The sequence below is a fragment of the Nyctibius grandis genome, chromosome 5 (genome assembly GCF_013368605.1).
Source record: "Nyctibius grandis isolate bNycGra1 chromosome 5, bNycGra1.pri, whole genome shotgun sequence".
In the NCBI taxonomy this organism is placed as follows: domain Eukaryota; kingdom Metazoa; phylum Chordata; class Aves; order Nyctibiiformes; family Nyctibiidae; genus Nyctibius; species Nyctibius grandis.
In genome coordinates this window covers 67,076,341-67,096,628 of record NC_090662.1, presented here as the reverse complement: position 1 = coordinate 67,096,628, position 20,288 = coordinate 67,076,341, and the positions used below count along the sequence as shown (strand labels likewise).

At 41.3% G+C, this 20,288-nt stretch overlaps 1 protein-coding gene across 1 annotated transcript in view; it reads right to left on the bottom strand.

Annotated features, from left to right (window-relative positions):
- KIAA1549 (KIAA1549 ortholog) overlaps positions 1-20,288 on the bottom strand; it is a 165,410-nt gene that overhangs the window by 42,628 nt on the left and 102,494 nt on the right. The window contains 2 exon segments of the mRNA XM_068401723.1: positions 13,266-13,450; positions 15,664-15,841. Of these exon segments, the coding sequence (XP_068257824.1) occupies positions 13,266-13,450; positions 15,664-15,841 (363 nt within the window).

The following is a 20,288-nucleotide window of genomic DNA, read 5'->3' as shown; positions in this document are numbered from 1 at the left end:
GGACAGGTAGTCAGAATACCATGTGTGGATCAGTCATCTACTACTCATAAATTAACCACCACCAAGGAAAGAATACAATCTCTTTTTAAGAGCACATTTGTGCTGATACCACTACCTGCCGAGGTGCTGAAACTGAGCCTCTTTTTACCAGCCCCAAGTTCCTTTACCTAAGAGCCTTTACTTTACCTAAGACTGCACAAAACCCAGTATTAGCAAAGATTTCTTGTTTTAAATGTAAGTTGTTAGAGAAGTTTTTCATTTCTTTTATCTTTATTTATTTGTGAAAGGGAAAAGATAAACCACTCTGAAGCTTACCCACCAAATGAACATGTCTACACTACTGCATTTGTAAGGCATTATATTATACAAATACCTGCTGAAATCTAAGGGGAAGATGATTTCAAATCGGTAAGTCAAGACAGTGCTTTAATTCTATTGTTACCTACTGAACGAAAAAAAAGTATTTGAAGCTCAATTCACAGAAAAATCAAGTAATTTCTGCAGAAGCCTACAAAGTCTGTGCACCTTGGTCAAGACTTATTTCATGAAATCATCTAATAGCTTCAGTACTGTTCAAGTCACAGAAATCTAACATGGTTGCCAATATATTGTTTTGCTAGATGGAGAAACACACCAGGAATGTCAACAATCTGTTTTCTCAAGAAAGCAAATACCGCACGCACAGGTCAATGAATAATTTCAGCAGAAAGCAGAAGAGAAGAAATACACTTACTCAGTATTCTTCCTGTAGTTCCTACAAGCGGCATTTGAATTTGGACATAATATTAAGAGTAACGTATTAAGACAATTTTCTATTGATTTTATACCACAGTCTTGCCTTCTTCCTTGTAGAGCTAGATGCATTGAGCAGAGGCTGTTAAAATACATTTCTAAGGAAACAAATGAGGAAGCATGATTTCAAAGATAATTACTTTAGTGTCGGTACATAATCTATGAACAGGACAGGAATCCCTGTAAAGAAGGCCTGCTGACTTTTGATCTTACTAACATACTAGCACATGGACTGCTACAAAAATGACAGGATAAAGAAACTTTACAGAACAAACCCAATGTTTTCCAGTCTACTAGCTTAAACACAGCAAAGCAATGAGAATCAGTGTTCTTAAAATTAATGTGGGTTGAAGATATAAGTCAGTCTGACTTAGGATGGCTTAAAGGTATTAAACATCGCAAACTGCCTTCCACAATCTGAGATTCACACCACCAAACCCTTCTCTGTATTCCCAGGGCACCATAGCATAGGGTAGTGTGAATTCACTGCACTACTCTCATGATGCACCAGTAAGGACAATTATTTGCAGCTGCTACTGCGATTGCTAGGGTTGTCTTAATTTTAACTCATTTTTTTTTGCCAGACTTCTACTATCCCATCCAAGATGTCACCTACTTCCTGCTCCTATGAGGATCAGCCATCCATATTGTTTGCAGTGACTGCTTCAAGAGATATTTAAAAGACCTACCAATCTACCAATAAATAAGAATTTAGAAGTACTGAGGCATGTTCACGTTTCTCAGTCTCACTTTCATATTCAGCTCATTCTTCTAATATCACTCCCACCCCTCATGCACATAAGTATACTCTCTGTATTTTTGTTTACATTGCTCCCCTGCAACATCAAACCCTTTGGGATCATAGCCAGGGACTGCCTTTAAAGTATGCATACAAATTATATATGCGATTCAATAACAATAATGCTTATCTGAATTAAGACACAAGAAACCTTTCTTGATGAAAAAAGCATATCAGGAAATGACATAGAAGCAGAGTTCCATCTCCATAGCCTCCCTCAAAATACTGAAAAAAGACCCATTTGTATTTCTCAAGGTCTTTTTCTGCCATTGACACAATTTCCCTATGAAATGGGATATGATGCAACCAACTTGTGCCATAAGCACAGACTCTTTCCTGGTCTACTTTAGAAAAAGTACTAAGCATCACTGAGAAACGTGCAGAGGTCTACTTTAGAAAAAATACTAAGCATCGCTGAGAAACGTGCAGAGGGATCCGTCAGCTGCTGCTGATTTAGGAAATGTTTTTAAGCACCAAACAACGAACGTCTCTAATTCAATTTAAATACCCTCACTTGATAATCGTGTAGGTATGTAAAAAGACGTGTATGTGCAATGGCAGTTCACTATATTGCCTCTTAGGTGGGATGTAATCACCATCCCATTACAGTTTTTTACAGCCCGTACCCTCTATAACAAGCCCCATCTCAAAAAGAAGCAGTATTTTGAGATCTGAGGGCCAAAAAAGGGGTTGTATGTACAAAATGCTGCCCATTTTCTCATCTTGGACCAAGCACCTCTTCATACAAGTTATGTCTCACACTTGTCATTACAACTGCACTTCTGTCAACTATCACCATTACTGGGAATAGGTAAAGCAGTTGAGCAAACATGTCCTTGTGGAGAAGTAACATGAGCATAGTTGCACAGGTTTCTACCACTGAGTCAGGGAAAAGTAGCACACGATATAGCCAGTGCTGGCACGGAAAACCAGAACAAGCTAGTGTACAGCCTCTGGTCCTCCTTCCCTCCTCTGACAAGTCAAAACTGTGGTTTACTGCTCACCACCTACAAATAGTAAGTAAAGCAGGAATCCCACAAAAATACCATCTCAGGAATTTTGGCTCCTGGAGTAGGATTAAAAACAAATAAAGAAAATCCCAAACTTACAAAACTTTATAAAGCCTGAAAATTCTCAAGACACCGGTTCTGAAATATTTTCTTAAGACAGATTCTTTCACAGATTTTCATCATCCCTCTTCTCCTTTGTGCATTTCTTCCTGCCACACTAATATTACCGTGACAGCTCAGTAAATTTCACAAAATACAAGAGGGATCATGTTGAAAGCCCGTAACTCTGAGTACATCTATGCCCACAGGCTGCTGGGATAACTGCTGTAACAGGCAGAATTTTGTGTCTGAATCACACACAGTTTTAGCCTTCCTTCTCAGACAGAAATGCTGCAGGGTGGATACTATCTTAATCACAGTTTGGTGAGGTTCCTTTGCACACTGGTTGGATGAAAGTGTCAGGAGTAAGTTAGAAAAAGATCACCAGCTTCATAGGATATACAGGTCACTGCTGTGTCTCCGTTCCACCAGTCTTCTGTCCATAAGTTCTGTCAAACAATTACTCCTCCAAGGCCATGTACACAACACCGAGATCAACTGCAACCTCTAAGAGAGGTAACACAACACATAAATAATAAATTGAGGAAATTCTTTTCTCAACTTGTGAGGCAGAAGAATACATTCATAACATGGCTCTCACCATCTGGACAGAGCACATACACAACACAGTCCAGAAACACTTCCTCTCTGCAAATGACGACAAAAGTGCTAACAGATTTTTAAGGAAGAGCATAGGTCAGCAATTCTCATTTATTTTTGTGGTGCTATTCTGTTGGACTCAGTGACTCAAACACATTTTTACATCTAAAAAGGGTTTAATGCACACAGAAAGAAAGTGCATTCATATATACTGCAGAAATAATCTGCTTGCTGAAATGAAGCTACAAGTGATTAGCAAACATTAAAACCTTAGGCAATGATTTGATATTGGCCCCATTTCCTTGTTCCCAAAATAGCTAAATTCTACAGTAAACTCTATTGTCTTCTGTTAGGAAAGACAGAATTTTTTTTCCCAGTATTAATCTAGTCTCAGTGGTGTATTATGTTTAGGGCAGTATAAAGTTTATCCGTATTTTGAAAATGGATTCTTTTTGTTTAACTCCTTTTCAAAAGTAGCCACTAAACAAATGTCACTCTATAAATCCATGGGTCACCCACAATCTTGTAGAGCATACGCAGTTCTAGGTTTCTCCCTCTCAAAAACAATGGAAAAGAATTGGAAAATGTCTCTAGCCTTTTCAAAGGCTAGCAGCTGGTTCAAAGGCCAGTTCAAACACAAAGTGATAAGAAAAGTGTGACTCCTCTGTCTGGAAAAAGAGATGATGAAGATGGGAACATGACAGAGATCTGTAAAGTCAGGACTGGCAAGGAGCAAGTGCTTAGGAATCAGCTGCTCACTGTCCCCTCCAATAAAAGGACTAGGGAGCATCACAGAAAACAAGGAGGTGGCAGGATAAAAGCAAGATGAAGAAGTTGACGTGGTTCTTCTATAACATGCTGTGGAAATCCCCGGTCAGCAGCTCAGATGGGTTTAGAAGGACTGTTATAAGTTCATGGAAGAGAAATCTGTTGAGGGTGCTAAATATCACCACTTCTAGAGAAAGTCCCTTAGCCACAAATAACTGGAGGTCTGAAGAGTTACTCAAGCAAAGCATCACATGTACTTCCCCGTTGTTCTCCCTTCTACAGGCTTTTGCTTTTGGCACTGGGCTAGTTGGCCTTTTGGTCTGACCCTCAGACAGCTACTCAAATGTTTGTAAAAAAGCAGATGGAGACATTTTCTTTTATATCTATCAGTATCAGCAGTATATCTAAATGTGGTATTTTATTATACAGTTGTTGTGAATAGTTAATCCCCATTACAGAAGAAGAGTCCCCACAAACGAGCTCTTGCAGAGGAACTGCCGTCAGAGAAATGTACTGTTGAGAACTAATTAAGATGTTGAATACTGTGTTCCTTGCTAGAATCCAGCTAGTGACTCTGAATCAGCAGAATCTGTATGCCTATCCAAAAAGACAACATTTTGGTTAGTTAGTTAAGGTTGCTATTAGAATGAATGACACTTGTTATGCAAACAGTAGGCAGAGACATGAATCTCTTGCAGAAACTCATGTCAGTTTTCAAGTAGTTTTTATGATTGGTGTCAGCTGCCTTTCTTAACATGAGTCTCTTTTGACTGGAATTATTCTGCAATGCAGAGCTGTTGCCTCTACATTATACAGATGAACAAAAGCATTACAGGATGACAAAACATCACAAGAATTCTTTATACCAGGAGCAGAAGCCTAGTATTTAGCCTCCAGCAGGGCTGGCCTCTTTGATCCTGAGAACATCCAAGAGGTAGTCTACTGAATACACAATAATAAGCAAAACTCTCAATTCAGAGGTGTGACGTTACACCTGACACATGACATTCAGATATCAGATGTCCCTCCTTGGGGGGAAAAATAAAAACCCACACAAGCCTCTCTCAGACATCTTGCAGAACGCATGACTCATTACCTATAACCGTGAGGGACACAGGGAGGTCTGGCTGGCTGTCAGAAGCAGCGCAGATTAGAGCAGACACGCAAGGGCCGCTAACGGTCCCCAGGTGATTACACATTAGCTGAGGTTTGTTGGCATACGATGAGAACTGGCAGCCCTCCAGCTTCAACACTATCTGTGCTACCACTCAAGGTGGGGTACTGTATGCTTTGTCCTAGGCTTCATGAGGACTGAGCCACTCCACCTCTCCCACATGTGAACACACAGGAGGGGCACTGAGCTGGAGAGATGTGTTCATCCTTTAAGAACCATAGTGGCATGCAGAAGGCCCCAGAGAGAAGCAACTCCTGGCTGAAGAAGCAGGCTTTTTCCCCCTAGGGTTTTAGGATGTGGCCTCAGAAAAACAGGGAGCTGAGTAGCAACTCAGTCCAAGTTAACACTGCAAAGGCAATGACTTCAGCATGCCCAGCATTTACAGAACATCCAAGACCACCTAAATAAACCATCAATGAGCTTGTCCACAGGTGTGAGATTCTTGTCATTAGTGCAGGGAGCCTTTCCATGAATAACTGCCTAGACCTGAAAAGTCCTAGGCAAAGGATTTGACTTTTTCCTCCAAACGCAGCAGGGAAAGTGAAATCCCTAGTGAACCAGGTTCCATTTTAATTTTTGCATGTCCATAGAGAAAGAAATAGTATTTCCAACTCTGTTTGCATTACAGATAATATGTAGAATGTTTTTTTCTTTTTGCTCTCTGGGGAAGAGGAAAGGGGTTGACAGTGTTTTCGCTCAAAAATGTCAGTAGTCCAGCACAGAGCAGAATGATGGTTTGGGCATTAAAGACACGTATCCATTTTCTCATGAAGAAAAATAACCCATGGCAAAAATTCAATTGCCTACAAAAGGCACAGCTTCTTTGCAAGAAAAAAGGCTCAGGCTGGGACAATGTTGTGGTGGATATAGGCAATGGGAAGAGAGAGAATCCTGTAATTTAAAAATGCCACTTACGCATCTTTTTACTTCCAAAGGCAAAGACATCTTTATCCAGTGCAACAACCCAGATCACATCAAGGCGAACTTCCAGTAGGATGCTACGGCATACAGAACAAGTCATGAATACTTGATGTGCCCTTTAAATATCTTAGTTCCATCTCTTGGAAAGAATTATCCTTGCACAGACCAATGAATCTTGCATAGAAATTCACTGCTCTGACCTGCTTCCTTAGCTCCCAGTTCAAAAAGGGTCCAAACAACTTTGATCTCAGCATGTTTTCCCATCTAATGTCCAGAATGAAAAAGGTAACCTAATATTTTTTCAGGTATTGTTAATCTTGCTTTGAGGCAAAGGGAAGGATTAGCTAATCAGAGCCTCTTCAAGATCCATTTTTTGTTTTTATTATTTTATCTTTGAAACTCATTTTGCTAGCATCAGTTCCCACAAAAGTTTTCTTTCCTATGTTTTTACGCTCATATTCACTGAAGTAGCAGACTTCTGAGACAATCCAGAAGTAAAACATCCCTTAGTATTGTTTGAGTTCAGGCTCTCTATATACCCTTTGCAGAAGATAACATCATGAGCCTTTTTAAGAAGGACCCTTATGCCATCCTGTCTGCAAGACACTGTTCCTGTGATGAAACTAGAAGGCCAGATCATAGAATCATAGAATCATTTTGGTTGGAAAGGACCTTTAAGATCATCAAGTCCAAACGTTAACCTAGCAGTGCCAAGTCCACCACTAAACCATGTCCCTAAGCACCACATCTACACAGCTTTTAAATACCTCCAGGGATGGTGACTCAACCACTTCCCTGGGCATCCTGTTCCAATCCTTGACAACCCTTTTGGTGAATAAATTTTTCCTGATATGAAACTGGCAGAGTGGCATGGTACACTGAATCTGCAGAACAGGCCTTTACTAAATACAATCTACCCTGCCCATGTCATCACATTAGAAGAAACATTATCTTTGCTATTATCTAGATTATCTTTGAGAGTGACCTGGCCTTGAGGGTGGGGACAAGCAGCAAATCTGGACTCAAGCCCAGCTTCAGGGCTGCTATGGCACATATATATAGATGCAATCTGGAGTACTTCTACAGGTTTGTCACTGCAGGAACTGAATATTTTTCGACACAGCTATGCCTGCCGAAGTGGGAAATACCCTATTATTGACAATCACGAGTGAGGGACTGTGACCCAAATATTCTGAAGGGGTGTCCACACAGCAGATAAGGGACCAAAGCACATTAGCTGTGCTGGCATGATACGCTGGCCAGTATGACTGAATTGTTGTGTAACACAACTCCCTAGTGATCTTTACCTCACTGAGGTGTACCTGGGCAGCCATACCCTCGGGGCACACCCAAAAGGCATATAGGGTCTTATTACCAACAGATAATACTACTGGTTTGCTTCATCAGAAGATAGACTGTGAGGGCATGCAGCTTATGACTTACTTTTAATGATGGTCATAGGAACACAGAAATCATACCTACTCTGAAAAAGTAAACATTTAAAACTCAAATAATTATATTGTCTGAATGCATATAAAAATATTTCAGTAAAAAGCAGGAGTTTATAACCAGAATTAAGTGATTAAGTGAAAGGAAGGAAGAAAGAAAAGATGGTACTAGAATGACACACGGGGCTATAGAATCCAGGAAAATTTGTAGTGTCTTTGAAGCATCTCCCTGAAGAGAATGACACAGATTTGTAAAAGATATTCTAAACTGAGAATAAAAAGCTCCTGCAAAACTTATGTCTTACTTACGTAATCTGCATTACTGTATGTTTACAGAAGTTCTCCTCTTGACGTTTCAAGGAACCAGCTTTTTAATGGCAAAGTCTTTCCCCAGCAGCATGAAGCAAACAGGCTTTCCCCTCAACCCACTCCCAACCTTGTTCCAGACTTTTAAGTCACAGGTGATATAATTTGCTCTCGGCTGCTACTGTGCATTCTAACAGATTATTATGCTGCCCACTGATCTGCTATGCTAAAATGGCTAATTAAACACACTGAAAAAGAGAATGGTGATACCTCTGGAGATCCACCAGTGCAGTATGATATCCTATTTCACCTGAACAAGAAAAGAGTGTCTCAGTTTCTTATCTTCCAATCAATGCATATTTTCAAGTGCAAAACATATTGTAGACATATTACATGGTTGAAAAGAATTGTCTATTTCCAGTATGGATATGCCATGCATATGTTAATAAACTACTTTGATATTTATACATTTGGTTTCTATCACAGAATCACAGAATGTTAGGGACTGGAAGGGACCTCGAAAGATCATCTAGTCCAATCCCCCTGCCGGAGCAGGATTACCTAGACCATATCACACAGGAACGCGTCCAGGCGGGTTTTGAATGTCTCCAGAGAAGGAGACTCCACAACCTCTCTGGGCAGCCTGTTCCAGTGTTCGGTCACCCTCACCGTAAAGAAGTTTTTCCTCATATTTATGCGGAACCTCCTGTGTTCCAGCTTGCACCCATTGCCCCTTGTCCTGTCAAGGGATGTCACTGAGAAGAGCCTGGCTCCATCCTCATGACACTTGCCCTTTACATATTTATAAACATTAATGAGGTCACCCCTCAGTCTCCTCTTCTCCAAGCTAAAGAGACCCAGCTCCCTCAGCCTCTCCTCATAAGGGAGATGTTCCGCCCCCTTAATCATCTTCGTGGCTCTGCGCTGGACTGTCTCTAGCAGTTCCCTGTCCTTCTTGAACTGAGGGGCCCAGAACTGGACACAATATTCCAGATGCGGCCTCACCAGGGCAGAGTAGAGGGGGAGGAGAACCTCTCTTGACCTGCTAACCACACCCCTTCTAATACAGCCCAGGATGCCATTGGCCTTCTTGGCCACAAGGGCACACTGCTGGCTCATGGTCATCCTGCTGTCCACTAGGACCCCCAGGTCCCTTTCCCCTACGCTGCTCTCCAACAGGTCTGTCCCCAACTTGTACTCATACATGGGGTTGTTCTTGCCCAGATGCAGGACTCTACACTTGCCCTTGTTATGTTTCATTAAGTTTCTCCCCGCCCAACTCTCCAGCCTGTCTAGGTCTCTCTGAATGGCTGCGCAGCCTTCCGGCGCGTCAGCCACTCCTCCCAGTTTTGTGTCATCAGCGAACTTGCTGGCAGTGCACTCTATTCCCTCATCCAAGTCATTAATGAATATATTGAATAGAACTGGTCCCAGTACCGACCCTTGCGGGACTCCGCTAGACACAGGCCTCCAACTGGACTCTGTCCCATTGACCACCACTCTCTGGCTTCTTTCCTTCAGCCAGTTCACAATCCACATCACTACCCGATCATCCAGACCACACTTCCTCAGTTTAGCTGCGAGGATGCTGTGGGAGACCGTGTCAAACGCTTTACTGAAATCAAGCTAGACCACATCCACAGCTTTACCATCATCTATCCACCGGGTTATGTCCTCATAAAAGGCTATCAAGTTGGTTAAGCATGACTTCCCCTTGGTGAAGTCATGTTGAGTGCCCCTAATGATCCCCCTATCCTTGATGTGCTTAGAGACAGCACCAAGAACAAGTTGTTCCATCACCTTTCCGGGAATGGAGGTGAGGCTGACCAGTCTATAGTTACCCGGGTCCTCCTTCTTGCCCTTTTTGAAGACTGGAGTGACATTCGCTTTCCTCCAGTCCTCAGGCACCTCTCTATATTTACATTAAAAGAAGAATTTTTTTTTAAAGATTAATGGCAGTGAGAAGAGCTAGCACTACAAATGTATCTTTATGGTTTTTACCAATGAAACATTGTTTCCAAGAGAAAAACCCAGACCTTTAACCTAAGTATCCTTCCATTTACAGATGTGGTGTAGGCCTTCACTTTCCTAAAAATCAATTAACAAAATCAAGCTCTGTAAAGAGGGACTGGAAATAATTGTGGGTGGGGTGAGGAAGGGGGAGCCTGAGTCCGTTTTTAAATTCAGTTTATTTACAGACCTAAAACCTTAACCACATGATTTCAATCCTTTGATCATTTCTTTGCATTTACTGCAATAAGAAGTATAAAAAACAATTTTAAAGGGCAGGACCAGACCAAATGTCTCTATCTCGATAGAGATATCTGAATCGTCTATCTCGATTTCAGTAAAGCGTTTGACACGGTCTCCCACAGCATCCTCGCAGCTAAACTGAGGAAGTGTGGTCTGGATGATCGGGTAGTGATGTGGATTGTGAACTGGCTGAAGGAAAGAAGCCAGAGAGTGGTGGTCAATGGGACAGAGTCCAGTTGGAGGCCTGTGTCTAGCGGAGTCCCGCAAGGGTCGGTACTGGGACCAGTTCTATTCAATATATTCATTAATGACTTGGATGAGGGAATAGAGTGCACTGCCAGCAAGTTCACTGATGACACAAAACTGGGAGGAGTGGCTGACGCACCGGAAGGCTGCGCAGCCATTCAGAGAGACCTAGACAGGCTGGAGAGTTGGGCGGGGAGAAACTTAATGAAACATAACAAGGGCAAGTGTAGAGTCCTGCATCTGGGCAAGAACAACCCCATGTATGAGTACAAGTTGGGGACAGACCTGTTGGAGAGCAGCGTAGGGGAAAGGGACCTGGGGGTCCTAGTGGACAGCAGGATGACCATGAGCCAGCAGTGTGCCCTTGTGGCCAAGAAGGCCAATGGCATCCTGGGCTGTATTAGAAGGGGTGTGGTCAGCAGGTCAAGAGAGGTTCTCCTCCCCCTCTACTCTGCCCTGGTGAGGCCGCATCTGGAATATTGTGTCCAGTTCTGGGCCCCTCAGTTCAAGAAGGACAGGGAACTGCTAGAGACAGTCCAGCGCAGAGCCACGAAGATGATTAAGGGGGTGGAACATCTCCCTTATGAGGAGAGGCTGAGGGAGCTGGGTCTCTTTAGCTTGGAGAAGAGGAGACTGAGGGGTGACCTCATTAATGTTTATAAATATGTAAAGGGCAAGTGTCATGAGGATGGAGCCAGGCTCTTCTCACTGACATCCCTTGACAGGACAAGGGGCAATGGGTGCAAGCTGGAACACAGGAGGTTCCGCATAAATATGAGGAAAAACTTCTTTACGGTGAGGGTGACCGAACACTGGAACAGGCTGCCCAGAGAGGTTGTGGAGTCTCCTTCTCTGGAGACATTCAAAACCCGCCTGGACGCATTCCTGTGTGATATGGTCTAGGCAATCCTGCCCCGGCAGGGGGATTGGACTAGATGATCTTTCGAGGTCCCTTCCAATCCCTAACATTCTGTGATTCTGTGATTCTGTGATTCTCTAATCATTTGTATGCTGTTGTGACTGTCGGTGGGGGAATGTGGGGGGGGGGGGGGGGGGGGGCGTGTAGGCTTCAGTGCTTGTTAAATATGCCCTATTCTGACCTGGAATTCCAACCCACTGTTTGAAGACATGAAGAAAGCCCAAAGACAGCCTGCTATTAGCAGTACTACTTTTGTTCTGGATCTTGGGCAAAGGAGGAAAATGCTATTCAAAGTAGATTCTGCCAGTTTAATGCTCTATGTGATAAAAATTTAAGACACTAATTGCTTTACCTCATTTAGTATTAACATATGAACCATCCACTGTCACAGCGACTGGACTAGATGTTCTTACTGGTTCTTTCTAGTTTGCTTACAGTGACTTCCCGAAAGAAGGCAAAGTGACAGGCTCCCTAGGGGAGCTGAAATGAGACTTGCATACAAACAAGTTCAAGGCTTCTGACTCACGAATCATTAAAATGAAGAATACTGTGGAAGCAGTGGAGAAAAACAACTGAGCCATCTTCCCAAAAGAAAGTAAAACTATGAAAGATGTTTCTGGCCTTATAGTCAACCCAACCCAACTGCTTTCTTACAAAAGCATGTGACAGCAGAGAGGTACCAAAAATGTATGTGATGAAATAGTGTACCAAGGGTAATGATCCCCTCTTGCTTTTTTTTTGTATGACCCTTCTCAAATTAGCTGAAACTACTGTGGGGAACTTCTTCAATCAAAATCTGTGTTACGTATTACCACAGCACAGGTGAAACAAGGTGCCAGGGGGTGAAGTTCATCAAAGGGTACCACTTGTTGCTGACCTTGATTCCGACACTCAATCTGCAGTGGCAAGACAAGTGGAAGTTACTATTGATTTGTTCTGACTGCTTTGGAAGTGCAACCGCTTTCTGCTTCTCTCATCTTTCACATCATTAATTATCTTGAAAGAGAGCATGGTGTACAGACAAGGCTTGTCACAGAGAAAACTGTACGACTGAACATGAGGTGACAGTACAAGAACATGACTACAGTACCAGAGGATTAGCACAGGCAGATTATTTTGCCTTTAATAATGCCTCTGAGGGTATAGTCAGTCATAAGCATCTCTGACATACAGACCAGTTCTCTTCAGCTGTAAAAAGGAAAAGTAGGATTTTTAACCCTTTAGTCACTTTTCCACTCTTTTTACCGAATACATCCTTTGTGACAATCCTGGACCACGTATTTTTTAATTTACAGTCTTGGCCAGGAAAAAGACAGACTACTGAATTTCTCACCATCTTAACCCAGTCCTCCAGCACTCCAGCCAACACACTCACCCATGCAGTCTCATGCAGATCCACTAATTAAAGTTCTAGTCCTGCAACTGGCTCTCACAATGGCGACACAAGAGTGCCGGTAGCACACGGAGCAGCAAGCATAGGCTCTAGCAAATTCTAGTTCCAGCATGAGGTATAACGGATGGTGCGGTTTAGCTGTCAAATTAGTTTAGCAGAAGCTCTCCTATGAAAAATTCAGCCCTCTGCAGAAAACAAGGTCAGTGATTCAACACTTAGTATATTTCTTCTTATTCAGTCCTAGACAAAGCCTTGAAATGAAGCGATAAAGAAAGGTTCCTTTCAGCCTCAGTGCCCTCATTTCAGAAGCATGTATCTAATGCAGTTATCATATACCTAGGAGAGCAAATAAAACACTATGGGAGATTCTTGACTTCAACTATCATTTGACTTTTTTCCTTTTTCTTTTTTTGAAACCAGAAGGCTCTGAAACTGTGTTCCCACATGCTAGTTAAGGATGCTAGGTGTTCCCTAGACTCTCACATCCATTTATGCTCAGAATACTTAAGCTCCTCTCAGCATAGCTTCCCCTTTTACCTTCTGTCGCTGCTGAATGTTGCTCATCGTGTCTGGCTGAAACTCCAGTTTGTCTGTTCGACAAAGTTTCCAGTATAAAATAATAACGATCAGGAGCACCACAGCAACTGGGACTGCCACACCAACAATAATCCATAGGTTGCTATTCTGTGACTCTGAGGTGGACTCCTTCAGCTTCTCCACAGCTGTGAAGTTAAAAGGAAGACAGCAATTTTATGTGGTTATGTATTTTTAAATGAGGACACTTCAAGGTTACATATTTTTATGTTCTTGTAAATGGTAGTTAATGAATTTATCAGAAACCAGCCATACATCACAGGAAATGGCATACCACTTATAAGTTAACATATGTCACACTCAGGAAGCATGGAGCAGATGATCAGTTGTCCTGGCCTACCTTTAAAAGACCCGTGCTTAAATCACTAATGAAAATACGCTTCTGCCACATCATTCTGTAATCCAAAACTAAGCTGACGTAGTGAAATGGGTCCAGAAAAATGACTTACCACTAACAAAGGTGAGAAGGACTTTCCAACCTTATTGCCTGTATCCTGCTTTAAGCAGTATTATCAGCTGTCTCTTTAGTTATACATTATGTATTTTGTTACTTTCCCCACCAATAATCACAGTTAATTTGAAATCAGTAAGACCCTCCTCCCCAAGGTGTACAGTTCTGCAATTTTATTACTTTTTTTCTCTTTCTCTCTTTCACTGACAATGCGTGAGATCCTTTAGCCCCAAAAAGAAGAAAAAAACTACTGGAAAGTGTAATCAAACCAGTCATGCACATAAAAAGCGAACTGGAAGAATCGACAAAACTTTCATTTGCTCTGTCTTGCATAGTTGTTATCTGTGGGACTAAAAACTGCAGCACTAATACATTTCTAGTCAAACTGATGCACTTTCTTAAAATTATGTTTTCACATTAAAAACAGTATATCTATGTAATCTTATTTTTATGTATAATTTTTATTAATAGTCATTCTAATGATGAACCTAGATATTAAAGGAAAATATTATAATTCTTATATTTTATCATCTGACAGCTCATTTATGAATTACATTTTCTGCTATAAAAAAACCCTTTTTTGTCTAGTTTCTTCCAATAAGAAGAAACATTTAAAAAATTCTATGATTCTGTGCCTCTTAACAGAACTTTCTAATGACATGTCAAATTTTCAACATGCAGAATAAGCTATAAACACTTCATGAAGTTTGTTCAACACTCATGATTTTTTGTAAAGGAAATTTATTCTTGCAACATTTTTCCATTTCTGTCTAACCAATATTACAGTCCATTAACAGATATTAAGCAGATGTATATGAGCTACTGACCTATCACTAAACTACCGTTTTAATGAGGGACAAAATTTAGAAACACATCCAGATGGTCCCATTATTACTATTTTCTTTCTTTTCTTTCTGCAGAGAACTTAAAAAATCAGACACATGCTAATTCTATTGGCAAAATACCCTGTGGTACAACGTAACTCACGCCTCCATAATGCACAGAAAACAGAAAAGGTAATTAAGCATTTGTATCAATGAGGTATTGTGGATCATATACCTGTGTGTTACTGTTTTAAAATATTTTCAAGTTTCTTTCCTAATCATAACATGAAATTTTGAGTAGGTCTTCTGTCTCGCTCCTTACTGCAAATTATTTATACACCAAGCTTCCCAAATAAGGTCATTACATGACTTTATATGACCTGTCATATTTATTCTGATGTGCATCTAGTAAAAGATCACATTACTTTTATATTATCTTTATTAAAAGATTACATTACTTATAGATTACTGTTGGACAAACAAATAAAAATAAGGTCAATCATATTAATGAAGGAAATAAACTGTTTCTTTTTGCTTATACCCTCCAAAATGTCTCAATTAGCATTAGCCTACAACTTTTGCTCACAGAAATGACAATTCAGACAAACAAAAAATTGTGACTTGTGTTAAACTTCACTTGCCATTACTCAGCTAAAGGAAACACCCCCTTCACTCTGACGCCCTCCCATCCCACAATTGTGAGTTTTGTGCAAGCTCCTGGGCAAGACAAGCTGTACAGAAACACCAGACTAGGAGAAAGATACGAAAATGGCAAGAAGGTATCTAGTTAGCACAGTATTTTTCTAGCACAAGCACTAAAGTGAATGCAGTGAAGCTTTCATTTAAGGATGCTGTTGCAATTCCAAGCTCAGCAGAACCTTCAGGAAGCAAAGCAACACCACATAGCTCACTACAAGACTGCTAAAATTTATTTCCTCAGGAGTGTCAAAATTGCAGCACCCCAAGAACAAAACACTGCAACACTTGCAGTGCCATAATCTCCAAAGCTAATGTTACCCTTCCTATTTCTCTTTGCTGGCATCAGTGTGGATCTGACAGGGCTTACGCTGTGCAACGGTGCCTTCAATGCGGTATCCAAGGATGATTGCAGCCCGCTGGATATCAACTCTGTTCATCAGGTCTGAGCACTTCAGAGCACTGAGTCTCTCTCCATCTTGGTCCTCCACAAAATAGATCAGCTCCACAGGGTTATCAACACCAACTAACCGTGACACGTTCACAATCTGAGAAGAAATTGGAAAGCTTTTACATTTTAAGTTGTATTTATTTGGGACTCCCATACATTGGGTCTTTCAGTCCTTACCCTCTCTTCCCCTTCCTTTCACAGAGCCTGGACCTTAAGGACACTTATTTAAAAAGAAACATCTGGAACAGCTTTGCCAAGACGGCATCAATATCTGTCTTAATTGTCACTGTGTGCAACTCCTAGTGCATAAAAAAAGATTTCCCCTTGTATTATGATGTAGAAATACAATTGCTGTTAAAGAAAATCCCTCTATCTATGACACCAAAGAATATGATATTATACTAACCATGTAACTGCTATGAACTGGTACAGTTTGGAAATTGTCAATATCCAGAGAATACTGATGGGAAGATGTGCTGTTTGTAGTGCTCCAAAATACAGTATGCAGCAAAGGCAACATAAATACAGGCTAGTTCTCTCAACTGAGAGAAGAGCTTAAGTCAACGCTGGACAAGCGTAGACACATAAAGCTAATATTCAGTAATAATAATATGCTTCCAAACTAAAATTCAGGTTATTTTCACCTAATCCTTATACTAAAGATTCTGAGTTGAAGTCTTCCAGGGGAAGACAACATTGCTGGAATAATATATCAGTGTCTAATTACACAAGTACTACTCAAGTGCTCCAGGACCCCAGGAAATTTACAGAAATATCTATTTTGTAACTGAAAGGAAAATTTCCAGGGAAGCGATCCCTTGTATAATACATTTTAATGGCAAACCTGAAGTTTCCATTTTCTTCCCTATTTGTTTCATGACAAAGTAGAGATCTACTATCGAAATAAGAGAACTCCTTTCATTCTAAAGATGCCAACACCATGCCACCCTAGAAGGCTCTACCACCTTTAGCACTTGTTGGTTACTAGGAGCTACTGAAGAGATAAGTGTGATTGCACTTTTCCTTCTCTAAATACCTACTTTGACTTTGCTTTGTTATTCATAACACACACCTCTGTTCCAGTTTTCCCAAATGTTAAGCAGCTACACAGGCAAATATTCTGTTAGCTTCAAATAGAACTGTTTGCTCTTCCTCAGCGAAAGCACCTGCACAGTCACCTTCATCCTCCAAACAGCTCCCTCTGGCATTAACCTTTCTTCAGGAAGGAATGTATTTGGTACTGTGGGAAGCAATTCTTCCTACCTACTTCTAAAGACATTAATAATCAAAAGAATGCATGCTATGAGGAAGCCCTGTAGATACTCTCTAACCACCAAATATCTACACTGCATATGAGAATCACATAACAATTCTGAATTCCTGTAAAATTATATCTTATATATAATAACTCTCCTCTGTTTAACCATTTACAGGTAATGGTGAGCTCAACTTAGAATTAGGCCAAACAAAAAGTAGGAGGTATTCTATCATGTAAAACAGAGTTTCAAGCACTCTGCAAGGAATTGCCACAAATAGAGCAATATATTTGGCTTCCTTCAGAATTATCCTTTACTATGAAGTACATATTTAATAAATTCAAATCTCAAACACTGCCCATAGGCTTCAATTAAAGCAAACACACAAATGTTTGCATGTTTGAGGCCTAGAAAAGCAAACCTTTACATTTTTTTCTTTCCTGGTTTTCAACAAAACAATCATGTTGAAGGAAAGCAGTGCAATGTTCTAGCTCAACAGCAATGATGTTCTGGTGTTTGGGAACATCGACTCACTATTCCTAAAAAAGCATGTCCCAGCAGTGGCAACTGCTGGAAAAAGAGAAAGCACAATTGTCACGACAGTCTTCTAGGCCAAATCAACTTAAAGCAAAGAATAATGTTCAATGTCGGTCACGTTTGATGTAAGAATCAGAACACCTACAAATAGAGCAGAAAAATGTGCAAATTTCTGAAACACAGCAAGACCTGCTAACAGGACCCATTAACCCATGCCACTTCTCATCCTGAATGCTATTCACTCCTCTACCAGCTAAGGGGCAACCAGTCCCTGACTGAAGGCAACAAGAGTATCAATAAATAAGGTTTCAACACACATATTCGGCAACTCTAAGACTGAATCTGGTTTCATGGGACCCAGATATATGATTAGTTAACAAATGTCCACAGCTTCGTATTTCTGCTTCATCTGGGCTGCGTTCACCACAAGCCTGGCCTCAGTGCGCAGAGCAACAGGGTGTATGGACTGCTACCTGCTTTCAGCATGGATGAACCTTTCCTAAGTAGCACTTAACTCACATGGAGAGTGAGGGAGTTGAAAGACCATGCATGACTGAAAGTCAATGGGTTCTTTGTTTAATTTTATGAAACCTGTCTCTGTGTTGTAAAGCTACAGAATCAGAGAAATTTTAAAGATTCTTAAATTGAATCGTCATACATTTCATGGTGTTGTGGAGTACCCAAAAAGTACTATAATTATATGTGTGTTATACACAGAGGGTAAACAGTCAGAAACTAGCTGAATAGGTTAAAAACGGAACTTCTCCACAGCTGCCTTTAGAAAGGGCGGAGGGGAAGGAGGACAGATAGCAGTGCAAGTTGCCACAACTGAAACACTACAATTTTAACACAGAATTAAAAACAACAGTGTACGTCTCCCTACGCTGAGGAGCAGGGATGGGTGAGGTCAGAGGGGAAATAGGAAGAAGTAGCTGCAGGTATTTTGGCACAGTACAGGGAACATGGGAACGAGCATGAAGAAATTCAGTGGCGGGTGGAGGTGCAGGCTGATGTTGACGAACTAAGTTCACTGTTTTAATATAAGTTTTAGCTGAAATAATTGTTCTGAATACACAGTATTTTATGAGTCCTCACACCGTACTGAGGGAAGCTGCAGACAAAATTTCAAATCCAAGGGGAGACGGTTATGGATTTCTTTTCTGGAAAGTTGATGGCTGAGCAGGGTATTCTTGAGGGACTACAAGACAACTAGCCTTGTACATAAATACAGCAACTGTGACAATACTTGTACTTCAGTTTTCACCTCTGTCACACTGATTCACTACAAAACTTTTTTTTTTAAAAACTAATATCCGAGTTGCTGCAACACAAAAAAATGGCACACGGGCTCTGAACTGGTTTTAAGTCTGTTTATAAAACTGAGGTACACAGACACTGTGCCCATTTTTTTTTTTTTTTACACAGTTTCTGTATAGTAATTTTTTGTGCCATTTTGCTCCAATTATACTCTGTGCAGCTTCAGATTGTGTTTTGTTTCATATTTTACAGAGGTGTCTCTATCCTCGAGTGCTAAGAATGCAAGCAGAATTATATTTTCCAGGCATCAGCAATGCAGCCATGCGTAAGGAAGCATTCAGCATTTTACGCTTATTCTTTGGCAGTGCGGGATGACATAGGGAGGAGGAGATACAAGAATTTCAATATATGGGAGACAGAAAACGAAAAAAAAAAGGAAAAGAAAAGACTAATTCAACTTCTGTGTACACAATTATACCATCTTTGTTGATACCAGATGCGCATTTAACCTCCACAGAGTAAGGGCTCTTAACTGTGTTCAGATGTCAGTAAATTAATTTAAAAGTGTTTCAAGAGAATATCATAGGTCAGTGAACAGAGTTGCCTTGGTAACCAAATCTAGTCATAATTTAAAGCAGGGAAATCCAGGTGGTGGGCAAGCTCACAAGGCGTTTGCAGAGTGTCAGTCAGCCAGTGGGATGTCCCAGTCAGCAACCCCATCAGGAGCAAGGAAACCCTGGGTGAACTGGTTCAGGGTTTCAAAGGCATGAGTGTTACTTAGAAACAAGCAAACACAAAACACACAGTCTCCAAAATGCATGTACGAGGATTATTTTCCTTTTTTCACTATATTCATCCCCCAGGGGAAAATAATAATCAAAAAAGATTCTGCTTTCTGTCTTAGTAAAAGTAGGATTTTAGTGTCCAGGCAATTAAATCAAAGCTGTACTGTGGTCTGAACGGTTCAGCAGACAACGCAACATAAAACACACGTGAAACAGGCATCGCACATAACCTGCCCTGGGTCTGAGAAAGCTCTCACGGGAACCTGCCAGGACGGAACATGGCGGTGCAGCTTGCGGGCAGCCAGCTCCCCCCTGCAGCTCTCCGGCTGGGGCTGGACAGGGCAGCACTTCGCCACGGCACCAAACACTCGCCTGCCTTTGGTGGACCCTCCTCGCGCTGAGCTGGGGAGACCAATAAGTGAATAGAGAGGGCCAGGGCGCTGAAGGCAATGCCAAGGAAATTCCCTCTGCTTGGCCAGCCGAGAAACTGGCCTGCCAAAACAGAGACAGGAACAGGCTGTGGGTGACCTGACGGACGGGCTGGTCTCTGTCCAGCTGGCCATCGAGGGGCGAAATGCCTCTGAGGAGAAGGTGAAGCAGTGGCAGTCCCCAAAGGCTCTATTTAAAACCTAAAACTTCCCAGCAAGACTGAGCCTTAACTCAGGTTACACCCTTGGGACAGACACATAAGCTGTCAGTAGAAAACCAA